At 38.7% G+C, this 13,417-nt stretch overlaps 1 protein-coding gene across 8 annotated transcripts in view; it reads right to left on the bottom strand.

Annotated features, from left to right (window-relative positions):
• The window catches only part of LOC121459135 (voltage-dependent calcium channel subunit alpha-2/delta-1), a 427,825-nt gene that overhangs the window by 149,644 nt on the left and 264,764 nt on the right, over window positions 1–13,417 (bottom strand). For all 8 annotated transcript variants that reach the window (XM_041668668.1, XM_041668666.1, XM_041668667.1 and 5 more), the window contains exon 6: window positions 7,377–7,506. In XM_041668668.1, coding sequence (XP_041524602.1) covers window positions 7,377–7,506 — 130 coding nt within the window. The remainder of the gene's footprint in view (window positions 1–7,376; window positions 7,507–13,417) is intronic.

Genomic DNA, 13,417 nt, shown 5'->3' on the forward strand with positions numbered 1-13,417 from the left:
ACTTTGGTTTTGGCCATGCATAATTTAAAATTGATATAGTAAAGGATTATTTAATCCTATTACAGAATTCTACATGACACAGAGAATGCCAGCACTTTGTGGGTTTGAACTGTTTTTCTGTATACTTGGATTTTAGATTAGGATAAATATTCTGCAAATGATAAATCAGTTTTAAGGTCTAATTTCCTATATAAATTATTGGAGAAACTGTGAACTTAGAACAGATAAATCATGGAAAATTAACAGAGATACGCACTGCTTTAGAAATCCCTCATAGGAAGTAGATATCTTATTAAGGGAGCCATTTTAATGTTGGTAAGAGACTTGACTCTGGAGGGGTTCCCAGGTGTCCATGGAGATGTTCCCAGCTTGTTCCTTGGGCAGCAGAGGAGAGGGTGCCTGAACTGGCCTTATCCTATAGCCACACTGATGAATATCTTGCATATCAACTTCATCTGGCGATGGATGGAGATAGAGACAGAAACCCACATTGGAGCACCGGACTAAGCTCCCAAGGTCCAAATGAGGAGCAGACGGAGGGAGAACATTAGCAAGGAAGTCAGGACTATGAGGGGTGCATCCACGCACTTAGACGTGGAACTGAACCAATGGGAGATCACCAAGGCAAGTTGGACTGGAACTAATGGAGCAAGTGATCAAACCAGACTCTCTGAATGTGGCTGACAGTGGAGGCTGACAGAGAAGCCAAGGACAATGGCGCTGGGTTTTGATTATACTGCAAGAATGGGTTTTGTGGGAGCCTAGTCTGTTTGGACGCTCACCTTCCTGGACCTGGGGGAAACAGGGAGGACCTTGGACTTCCTATAGGGTAGGGAACCCTGACTGCTCCTTGGACTGGAGAGGGATGGGGAGGGGGTGTGGGGGCAGGGGATGGAAGTGGGAGGAGGGAAGGTGGTGGAAATTTTCAATAAAAAATAAATAAATTAAAAAAAATAGAAATCCCTCATAAATAAATCTGTGCTTTGCTCAGATTCCAGAAACAATCTAACATTAAATACCGTCTGTACTGTGCACCAAGTTTTTCTCTACTTTATATTCTATAATTAATTATTTCTAATACATATAAAATAGACAAATATATGGATATCAGACTTACACACAATATGCTTACTAACCACCAGAACTACTTGAACTTTCAGACACAGTCTGACTCATGTTCCAGTCTTAGAAACCTAACTACATGACAACCTTCCTTGATCGTGTATCACCTTCACAATGACCCGTATTCTAGCCAGACCAATGGACGACCTTGCCTTAGTCTTTTAAGTGAATTTCACCTGCCATTATTTTTTCCTTTCATGTAATTCAGAACTGAATTTCATTTTCTTGAAACTGATATAAACTGAATTGTTTTCATGTTTTCTCTGCATTATGATAGAATTTTTTGAAACTGTAAGTTTGTGTTTCTCAGAAAGCTTTATAGAAATTAATCAACGTGAAGCATTTTCAGCCAAATGAAAATTTTCCGAAGTATATTATGATTTTAGACCTCCCATTGCACCAACATTCATGAGTTTTATGATAAACTTTCTATTTTTGTATTTATAATACTCTGTAAACTTGCAGATATTATTTTGTCACTTTACTCTCTATAATATTTAGACTTCTGTGTTTTCCTAGTAACATAATTCTCCTCTGATGATCTTATAAATTCTCCTGTGTTTTAAGTATTTGTAAATTTAATGCTAACGTATGCTGTAATTCATTTTGTTATTTAGAACTTTACAATGTTCCCAGGAACATCAAATTTCTTATTTTCCTCTATATTTACATTCCAGAGACCCTTACAACCTGTTTATCTGAAGTTTTCAATGAATTTGAATGTTGATATTTTAATCTTATAAAATGTATTATAGAGTTTACTTGCTGGGATAACCAACAAGTTGCTCATGACAAGTATATATAAATTAGCAGTTAGTAAAGTTACCTGTCTAACCATACGTGTGTGTGTGTGTGTGTGTGTGTGTGTGTGTGTGTGTGAGAGAGAGAGAGAGAGAGAGAGAGATCTAGTATGTATTCTGAAATAGGAATTTACTGGATTTTCCAGGCTGGTCTTGGACTGAAAATCTCAAGTGGGTTTCCTACCTGAGATTCCCTGGTGGCTGGAAGCACATGCACACACCAGTGTCTCAGCTCCTACTCAACGATGTCCATACTTTTGGGGCAAAGCAATTGCTAGAACTTACAGAAGAGCAGGTGCATTTTGTGTGGAAGACAGGAAAGCATTCATTTTTTATGCTGTGTAATCAGTACACGGCAGCTCCAAATAAGTAGCTTTAACCTCTAACTCATAATAAATATGGATTCATTTTGATAATATGGATTATTTTGAAAGTATCAGTAATTACTAGTAATTTAAACTTCAAAAGTCAATACGATTTCTGAAAATTTTATCTTATCAAAACTAACATCTTTGTAATAAAATTATGTTCAATTTTTTCCCTTTACTAAAATTAAAAATAATGATTGCCTTACATAAATTCTTGGGCACATGTAGGACAAATTCCATGATTCTTAAATGCATTATTTAACCTGAAGACAAGGGAAATATTTTCTTCTCGTTTGTTTAACTGTTGATGTGGAGCTCACTATATAGACCACTAACTCACTGGTATCCACCTGCCTGACTCTAAAATACCTAACTTTTTTGTTGTTCTTATTGAAGAAAGTTGTATGGGGCTGGAGAGATGGCAAGTTGTTTCTAGCATTTACACCTCCAACAGGGGACCATGGTACAGTTTCCCCTGACCCAAGTGATGGCTCACAACCATTTGTGTGAGTCCTGTTTCAAAGGATCTGTGACATCTTCTGGTCTCAAAAGGCACTGGGCGGGTATACAGTTAACACACATGCTTACAAGAAAAACACCATATACTTTTACAAGCTATGTTTCTATAAACAAAAGTCATATATTTTATTAAAACGAACAGGCACCTGTAGAATAGCCTAAGGTAGTCCCTAAACTTGATTCTGAAAAGTTCTGTACAATGTGGGACACTGGGATGCAGCTCAGGGGTCGAGCACCTGCCTAGTGTGAGCTTGACCCCTGTCAGTGAACACATGAAGAAACAAACAAACAATAGAAGGGGAAACTAATTACTTAGCAACATTCAGAGCTGGTTGTTGTTTACATTCGAAATGAGATCTGAACGTTAAGTGGTTTGGGTGCAAACCGAAATGTGGCAAGCAATGAAATTCCCAAGCACGAAAACTTTAGATGGTGCTCTAATTAAAGCTACAGTTTTGAAAATTTAAATATATAATTGACTGAAAATAATAACATTTCAATCCAGAGGACTTTCAACAGTAATTTCCTTGGGGAAATTTGAACAGGAGATTGCTTTCTGAGATGCAGCTCCACAAATGACTTCGAGGGAAAGGAGAGGGTGTGCCTCGCGTTAAGCCTTCAATTAAAGCGCCCCCATAGCCATTAAACTCGGGAACTGAGAGCAGTCCTCCAAAGCAGCTCGTTCTGAGGACCCAACTGCCGGCCGGCTACTGGGGATTATGGAATTTTCCAGATCTTGTTGGCATTTCTGATTTGACTCCTGTCATTTGTTCACACAGCGCGAACGCTCAACGCGAATGTTAAGGGCGGACAGGCCACAGGAGGTTAGCGCTGCGCTGATGCGATACTGGCAAACGAGAAGGCAGTATGGAGGAAAAAGGAGGCGAAACACATTCTCAACTTTTCTTTTTTCAAAGTAAGGCCTACTCCAAATAATACCCTGCAATGCTTAAAAACATAAGCATGTACCTTATTGATTTTCAAGCTAATAATATTCTTCATGACCTTGAAATAATTTATTCTAAATTAGAAAAAAAAGCATCGATACCTTCAAAATTTTGTAAGTTTTAAAATACAGTGTGTGGTATGTAAAAACGTAATTGTCTTTAAGATGTATGCTTTTATCTATCAGTTTTCACACCTGTTCTGGATTAAAATATATTACAATTTTAGATATGAATACTATTTTGGAAATAGGACATAAGAATAAAGAAACACAGGAGTGGGAAGATGGCTTCAACTGTAAGGTCCACGCATAGGGACCTCAGTTTGGGTCTTATTACACATGAAAAGACACGTAGGTAGCTAGTAAGTCTGCACGGACGGGAGTGCCTGTGAGGATAGTACAGATGGAGCCCACTGGATAATCCGCCTAGCTGAGTTAATGAGCTCCAAACCAGGGAGAGACCCTGTCTCAAAATATACAGCGAGAGACTGCGGGAGATAAATAGCCTCAGCCTCTGGCCTCTGTGCACAGAGAGACACACAGAGTCACCACACAAGAGTAAGAAGATGGGGGTTTGGGAGAATGACAGAGGATACAGATGGATCCTTGGTGCTCAGCCATGGTCTGTTCTAATCTAATCTGCGAGCACCAGGCATCCAATAAAAAGAACGTGTCTCGGAGAAGTTAGATAATCTTCCTGTGGATAATAGCCAAGAATACCCAAGACGTTCCCTGGCCTTAACAGGGTCATGCACGCATGCACACTCGCACGCGTGCAGGAGTAAAGACAGGAGAAAGAAAAGAGGTCTTTCTGAAGACCCTTGTTTGTTTGCAGCACCCAAGCTGCATAGCCTATCGCTCCAGCTCTAGGGGATGTGGTGTCTTCTTTTTTTTTTTTTAATTTATTTATTTATTAAGGATTTCTGCCTCGTCCCCACAACCGCTTCCCATTTCCCTCCCCCTCCCCCGATCAAGTCCCCCTCCCCCTCATCTGCTCGAAGAGCAATCAGGGTTCCCTGACCTGTGGGAAGCCCAAGGACTGCCCACCTCTACCCAGGTCTCGTAAGGTGTGCATTCAAACTGCCTAGGCTCCCACAAAGCCAGTACGTGCAGTAGGGTCAAAAACCCACTGCAATTGTTCTTGAATTCTCAGTGTGGTGTCTTCTTAAGACCTCTGTGGCCACAATCGCTCATGTGCACATGCACATACACAGAATTACAGATAATAAAACAAATCTACAGAAAGAGAAAATGAGGATGTTCCTGTATAGTGTCTTATTTCTTGTGGACAATTTTGGTTCTGAAATCATCAAATGTTAATCTATGAACCTATATAAACACTCTGTTGACAACAAATGCCAGACATGTATCCTACAATTTTTGTTTTATTTCACAACAAAAAGCATCACAAGAATCCATATGCTAAGCTGGGCGATGGTGGCGCACGCCTTTAATCCCAGCACTCGGGAAGCAGAGGCAGGTGAATCTCTGTGAGTTCGAGACCAGCCTGGTCTACAGATCTAGTTCCAGGACAGGCTCCAAAGCCACAGAGAAACCCTGTCTCGAAAAACCAAAAAAAATAAATTAATTAATTAATTAAATAAATAAATAAATACATACATATGCTAAAGAAAATAAGTCACAGAACATAGCTGTTTAGTGGGGGGGAAAAGTCACTGGCTAAGGGTAACTTCTTGGCATTTATAAATTTCCCATTCTGAGGAATGGGGAAATCTACGAATGCCAGACAATACAGCAAACAAAATTATATAAAGTTTCGAGCAAGGTGAAAATACTCAAGGTAGCACTCGGTTCTTCTAACAGTCATGCAAGTTGGAACAGTGTCATGAGACTCACAGATAATGCTGGGACACAGAACAAAACAGCTGGACTCACAATTTTATATACTGCCAGGCGATTATTTTCTTCATTGTAAATGCAAAGACAGACACAAAATCATTACTTTGCTGACATTTGACACGTCAACTAATGATAGGAAAATTGAAACTATATAAAGTGAGTTTCTAAAAAGTAAGCCATTAGCATTTACTGAATCTAGTTTTGTGAAGCATTAAATCATTTTATTTTTACCTTATGTGCACAAGTGTTTGATTGCATGTATACCTGTGCACCATGCGTATGCCTGGTGTTCATGGAGGTAAGTAGAGAGTATCAGTGGGTGCTGGGAACCAAACCTGGGTCCTCTGAAAGGGCAGCAGGTGCTCTTAACTACAGAGCCATCTCTTCGGGCCCAAGGATCTTGTAAAAGTAATCCAATAATTGATATTGTGGTTCAAAAATAACAAAATGTTCTAAGTAAAAGTCTTTGGAACTAACATTGTGAATTCGGTAAGGAAGATGTTATTTTAATTGCCATGTTTTAATAAGCTTGATACACTCACTCTTTTCTCAGTAAGAGTGAAGACAATCAAATAATTCAAATTCTGAAAGAACTTGCAACAAGTCACAAAATTACACAGTAATTGCTCAGCCATCTTTTCACAAGTGACTTATCAGAACCAAGGGATCTGGTGAAGGCTAAACCGAATGGCAAGGCTTTTTAGCATTGTTGCTTTGTGAATAAAGTGATTCTCCTCTGCTGTAGATTTTCACTATAGCCAACTCCCTTTCTGGTATGTATTTGGGAATTCATTCCCTAGTTCAGAACTGATTCCCATTACCAGGCCTTGTTCTTCTCTCCTAGGTAAGCACAGAGATCTGCCGTCCTGCAATTATCTTTATCAGTAGGCATTTGGTCAATGCTCCAGGTCCAGGCATAGAGCATCCCACTTAAGATAGTCACAGATCTCCAAGGACATAGAATTGCTACCTGCCCAAGCGGCTGTTCTGGTTTCACCGCACAACATTCACAATCAGAACAGCTTCTCCCTGACTGTTTATGTAGGTTGCCTGGTTACCTGATATCCTCTATGCATACTGGGAGAAAAGAAGTGGCAGCTGATTTAAACAATCCATGCCCTATTCATAATTTTACTGAAAATAAACATTTTAGCTCATTTTATCTACCACCCAAAAATGCAGTGTAGCACACTAACCTTCCTCTCTAGAATTCCCTGATGATTTAATTCCTTTCTTAACGAGTTTTCTCCATTAAGGCGTTCACCAGACGTGTACTATCCACCCCCAAGGATCTCTGTCTCTCTCTCTCTCTCTCTCTCTCTCTCTCTCTCTCTCTCTCTCTCTGTGTGTGTGTGTGTGTGTGTCTGAAATCTAAGTTAATGAGAAATGAAATTTATGTTATACAAAGGCATATACATGCACCTTGTATTTCCTTAATAAAATGGCCTCAGAATACATCTACCCATAAAATACACTTTACAAGGATCTTTACATAATTCCTCATCTAAATAAATTTAGGATGAAGTTAATGCTAGCAAATGCTGCCTTAAGCTTACCCTGAGTTTGCTATTGTTTAGAGAACTTAAATTATATCGTTATTTTACCATCAAATGGCTTTTGAGGTCTGTAATCCTAACTCACGCAGACTCTTGTGTCAGTTGTAACTGAGACAGTTTCCCACTTGCTTTTATTGTGTCCTCTAGACAGCACGCGGAAGATGCGCTCCCCTGCCCCATAGTTCCTCATATTCTTTTTACTTACAGCCCTCATAGATGTCCGTGGGAATATGAACCGCTGCATGCTGATAGGATATCTGGCGTCCGAAATTCGCATCTTCAATAAAAACAGGCTTAATTCGTTGGCTGCCTGGCTCACTCTCATTTCTTTCAGGCTATGTAAGAAGAGAAAGAAAATAAACAACTTTATAAAATCTGCTAACAGACATTTTCACATTTGCTTTCTTGTCCGCTCGGGATGTGTTCTTCAAAAGATGGAACTACATTTTACATGTAGTGCCCAGAAGGCACTGCTTATGCGAGTTTCCACACAGGTTATTAGCAGCCACACAGATGCTCAGATCAGCCAATTAAAACTAACTGGCTTCCCGATTTCTATAAGTTGGAAGCATCCCAAACACATCTGGCACTGTCTCTTAAGATACACATGAAGATGTAGATTTAAAGCACAGAATATATGTCACAGAACAACCCAATTGAGATTACTCACTTGAAATAAGTTTCAGGATTTGTGTTATTAAGTTTACATTGGCACACAGACAATAATGTAACAAATAATAGCACACATGAAAATAAAACAGAAAGGAAAAATCATTATTTTATGCCATAGTCTTGACTTTTGCAACTGTTCTGTAGGGTTTCATCTTTGTTTTAAAGAGAAAGTATATGAAAGAAGAACAGAAACGTTACAACTCTAAATACAATCAAACATAAGTTCGGAGGTTTTTGAAATAGCCATCAAGATCCCATTAATAATGGTGCAAACCAATGGCCTAAGAGCTAAAGTCAAAGGTTAATTTTGTCTTTCGTTTTTCCTCTCTACTTGTGCCTGCCGTACTGTGTTACCTTATTATCCCTTGGGCAGGAACCTATCCACAATGCTTCTGTAACTTTTTTGCCTTGCATATTAAACATGTTTTTCAATTGAAATATAGCCTTATAAGTTTTTCCCTAGCTAATTTCAATACTAAGTTCACACATATTTTCAGTTTCTTTATTGTGAAAAATGTTGTGTATATTCTAAACTCTTAACAACTAGGAATAAGAATCATATCTAAATACAGTGATCAGAAAAGTCCTAGCATTCGTCAGCTCATGGAAGTGATAAACCTGATGAACAATAGAGAAAAATTATCATGAATAACTACAAAATGCCATAAAGCAACTGGTAGAATGTTGTCAGGTCAAATACCCAACAAGTTTGCAAAGAGAAAATAGTTTATTTATTGTTTTGCTATGTTGTGCTTATATCATCTTATTATTTGTTATTTTGTTGTTCTTATAGATGTAACCCACCAAGTAACACAGCAGTATCTTCAAATACTGAGACAAACATATCTTGCTATTTGTAACACTAGAAAGACCATTTACACAGAACTATTAGCAGTGTAGATCTGCACAGCAAAAGAGAACTTCTGCACAGTCCTCCACTCTGTAGTAAAGTCAGTTGAGGAAGCCATGATCGCATTATCTGTGCACAATGAACCATCACTCTGTACAGTGGTATCACCACACTGCACACAAATGGGTCTATTTAGGGTACTAACTGCAAAATTGGTGTTTGGTAAAATTGTTTGTAAACAGAACACTGTTTTTCCATTCAGGAAAAGCTATGGTCATGTGGATTTCATTTATTAACAAAAAGAATTTATGTATTAACAAGAGTCATACCCAAATTGAAACTATCTGTATGGGAAAATTACTGATCATACAGAGATGAGACGAATATAGCAACGGGAATGACCAATAAGAAACCACAAAGCAAAGTAGTGCTTTGACTAAGAAATGTAACACATTTGCCTTGATTGGGGAAAGAAAAAATGTAACCATGAATGGAGGATTTTTTCTGAGTTTATAATATGTAACTTAAACACAATTAAAAAATCACTCTCCATGATCTATCCTTGTATACTATAGGTTGAATGAGAGAAGGCTATTAAGAAAATAGTAAGCCAGTGTTAGTAGCACCACTGAAGGATATCACAAGGTATCTCACCAATGAGTGTGCCAACACATTGAAGCACTATACTTATTTTAAAGTAGTAAGGGCATCAGTGGCAAAGCGCCAGCAGCACCATTCAGTGTTTTAGAACACAGACGCTCAGGTTCCAACTCTGACCTAGCCACCATAGAGAACACAAGAGGTGCCCAGGATGGTAACAAGTCTAGGAGGAAGAATAAGTTGAAATGTACTTCTGTAAGTTACCACCAATTAAACTAGGTATATGGGACTGTTCACTAGTCTACTCATAAAATCTTAGGATAAGCACAACAAACATAATAACAGATACCCAAATTTTGTTAGCGTTCATTTATAATATATTTTATTATTTCTAAATAGCAGATTAATGAAAATGGTAACATTTGTCAAATGTGTTTCAAAAGGCAGCATTCTTTGGAGCTAGTGCAGGGTTTATCTCTCCCCGAAATGCGCTGGGAAAATGGTGAATACCAACTATACGTCTGATAGACAGCTAATATTAAAAATATATAAAATTCTAGATATCAAGAAAGCAAATAACCCAATAAAAATGTGATACAGATGTAAACAGAGAATTCTCCAAAGAGGAAACCCAAGCGGCTGAGAAACACTTAATGTTCGAAATCCTTAGCCACCTGAGAATAACAAACTAAAATTAAGATTTTATCTTATAGCCGCCAGAACAGCTAAGTTAAATCAAACAAATGACAGCTCATGCTGGTGAGCATGTAAGGTAAGGGGAACATTTATTCCATTGCTGGGGCCAGACAAACTTGTGCAGATACCGTGGAAATCAGTCTAGCTGCTCCTCAGGAGGATCGGAATCGATTTACCTCAAGATCCAGCTACTGGGCATATACCACTCTTGGGCATACACCTAAAGGATGCCTCATCCTCTCAGAGAGACATTGTTCAGGCATGTTCTTGCTGCTTTATTCATAATAAGCAGAAAATGGGAATAACTTATAAATCTGTTAATACACTGTACTATATATATATGTATATATACACGTTAATATACTATACTATCTGTTAGTATAGCTCATACTGTCTATTCGTATATTCTGCACTGTTTGGTAGTATATGCTATAATGTCTGTTAGTATAGAATGAGGGAATAGAAGGACAGATGTAGTAAGAAAAGTGAACTAGAACAGTTAGTTTTGGATGAATGATGCTGGGTTGGGGTGAGGATGTAACTGGAGGATCAAGTGGGGAGGTGAGGAGGGGGAGATGAGACAAGGGATAACAGGAAATTACAGCTAAAAGTAAGGGTCATATAAGGAGTAATATGGGAAGCAAATACAGTAGACGTTTCATAAAATATACATATATATGAAAGCAAGATAAATGAAATCACCAAAAATGGGGAAACAGAACCCCAAATATCTATGTCTTGTCACCAAATGAAGTTTTCAGTACCAGGTTTTGTTTTTGTTGCTTTGCTTTGTTTAGACTAATATTTGGTTTTACCACAGGTCCTTGGTTTTGTAGTCCAGGTTCTTGGTTGGGCATGGGTTCCGTCTCATGGGGTGCATGGGCCTTAAGTCAAAACAGATTGGTTGGTTACTCCCATAAGCTTTGTACCAACATCGCACTATCATATCCTGAAGGCAGGAGAACATTGTAGATCTAAGTGTGTATCAACCTTGCTCGTGCTGATTTAGAAGGCTTTATTTTCTAAATCATCATGAACAAAAGAAGGCCCTCTAAATCATCATGAGCAAAGCTCACATGAACTCAGAGACTGAGACAGTAGGCACAGGGCCTGCACAGGTCAGCACCAGGTCCTCTACACGTATGAAATGTCATGGAATGGCTTCCAGTTGAGTGTTTTGGTGGGATTCTTGACTGTGCAAATGAGAGCTTGTTTCACACGCCTTCTCTCAAGCTCCAGTCCTTTGGTTGGTTTTGCCTAATTCCAATGCGCTAGCTTTTGTTTTATCTTATTATATTATATTATATTATATTATTACTCCTTGATAATAAGAAATTTATTTTTTAATAAGAAACAGAAAGGGAGTGGATTGGGAGGGGAGGGGGGAGAAATGGAGGAAAGAAAAACTATAATCAGGTTATAGCATGTGAGAAAAAGATCTATTTCAATAAATAAAAGGAAAAAAGAAAGGCTACTACTATTACTAAGTAAAACGCTCTGGGAAGTTGTGTACTAAGTAAGATGATTAATCCCCATTTTCCCAGCTTAGGCTACATTAGAAACATTTTAGATTTTTAGTTAAGTGTGTGTGTGTGTGTGTGTGTGTGTGTGTGTGTGTGTATGCTAATGGGAACCGTAGGTTTGATTCCTCATGGTTTCTCACTGGGACCTAGCTACGTTCACGGGCTAGCCAGCCCCACGCATCTCCCTTCCTAGCCCAGGATAACAAGCTTTTACCATTTGGGTTATAAACAAACAAACAAACAAAAAAACCCAGCTTTTTTTGAGATTATAGACCCAACATGACTGCCAAGGCTGGTTTTCTGTTTGTTTTAAGGATCAAACTCAGGCCCTCACGCTTGCATGGAAGCACTTTACAGATTTGGTCTTCTCCACAAAGTCCTGGAGCTGTTCTGCTCCAGAAAATTCCATGAAAGGAGCATACATAGAACACACTGCAAAGGGTGCAGTGAGAAAGACAGGTAAGAGGAAATCACCTCAACTCTGCTGGATTAGTAACAGCCTTGTCCTGGCCCAGCCAGTGTTGTCTGGGTTTCAGTGACTGATTTGTGAGGTAAACGATACTATTACGTAATGATCTTTCTACTGTGGGGAGTATCAGACAGCCAAGAAACCTTGTCCTCAAAATAGGCGGCATCTCTCAAAGGGGAGGGAGTGTTGTGAAAACATTTCCAGCTCATTCTAAAATGGGCTTCCACTCTAAATTAACCCCCCAAACAAAAGACACATGTTATTTGAATGCTGAAATAAAAACTAAAATATGTAGTCTTTCTTTACAGTTTTATAGGGTCACTTTAAACCAGTCTTTCTACCAAATCAAATACACATTTATGCCCAGCAAATTTCAGCTATCAAAAATGTAGAGGACTAGATAACAGACAGACAACTGGATACATGAGCTTAAGCTAGCAGTATGTAGACAAGATCAAATATTTCATTCATTCATTCACACAGAGAGAACACACTGGAGACTTGAAATGAGCATGATACATCACTATCTATATAAATGTCATTCAGTATCTATATGGGAACTTACTGAATTTTCAAAAATGATATAATGGTCACAGTAATTATGTAAGATATCATTAAACAATCAAATATAAAAATAATCCTATGGGAAATGGACATGACCTCTGAATTTGTCTTACGATACTAAGTCTTTATGCTTATATTAGAAAAAAAGAAAATGGATGTAAAAATCCCATTTGTTTGGGGAGGAAAACAGTAGATAAGAGGCAGTAACGAATGGGCATAGTCTTGTCAAGTGGCAGCAACACTGTGGTTTTGTCACTAGGAGTTATTTGTTCTCTAGCGTTCTCCAACATTCAATAAGCATTGCTGTGGGATGATGCTCTCACACACTAAAGATTGGTCACTCATATTGGTTTAATGAAACACTGATTGGCCAGTAGGCAGGAAGTATAGGTGGGTCTACCAGACACGGAGAATTCTGGGAAGAGGAAAGGCAGAGACGTGGTTGCAAGACAGACACAGAGGAAGCAAGATGAGAATGCCTTACTGAGAAAAGGTACCAAGTCATGTGGCTAAACATAGGAAAAAAATATGAGTTAATCAAAGTTATAAGAGCTAGTTAAGCAGTGCTGGTGCATGCCTTTAATCCCAGCACTTCGGAGGCAGGGGCAGATGGATCTCTTTGAGTTCAAGGCCAGCCTGGTCTACAAGAGTCGGTTCTAGGACAGGATCCAAAGCTACAGAGAAACCCAGTCTTGGGGAAAAAAAGAATAAACAATAAAATCAGAAACATCTGCTAATGGACAAGCCCAGTTGGCTTTAAAAAGACAACAATGAGGACCCTAAGAGAGACATACATAGATCTAATCTACATGGAAAGTAGATAAAGACAAGATCTCCTGAGTAAATTAGGAGCATGGAACCATGGGAGAGGC

Source organism: Microtus oregoni, unplaced genomic scaffold (assembly GCF_018167655.1).
Source record: "Microtus oregoni isolate MIOR12 unplaced genomic scaffold, Mior012 000018F_ref0000195, whole genome shotgun sequence".
In the NCBI taxonomy this organism is placed as follows: domain Eukaryota; kingdom Metazoa; phylum Chordata; class Mammalia; order Rodentia; family Cricetidae; genus Microtus; species Microtus oregoni.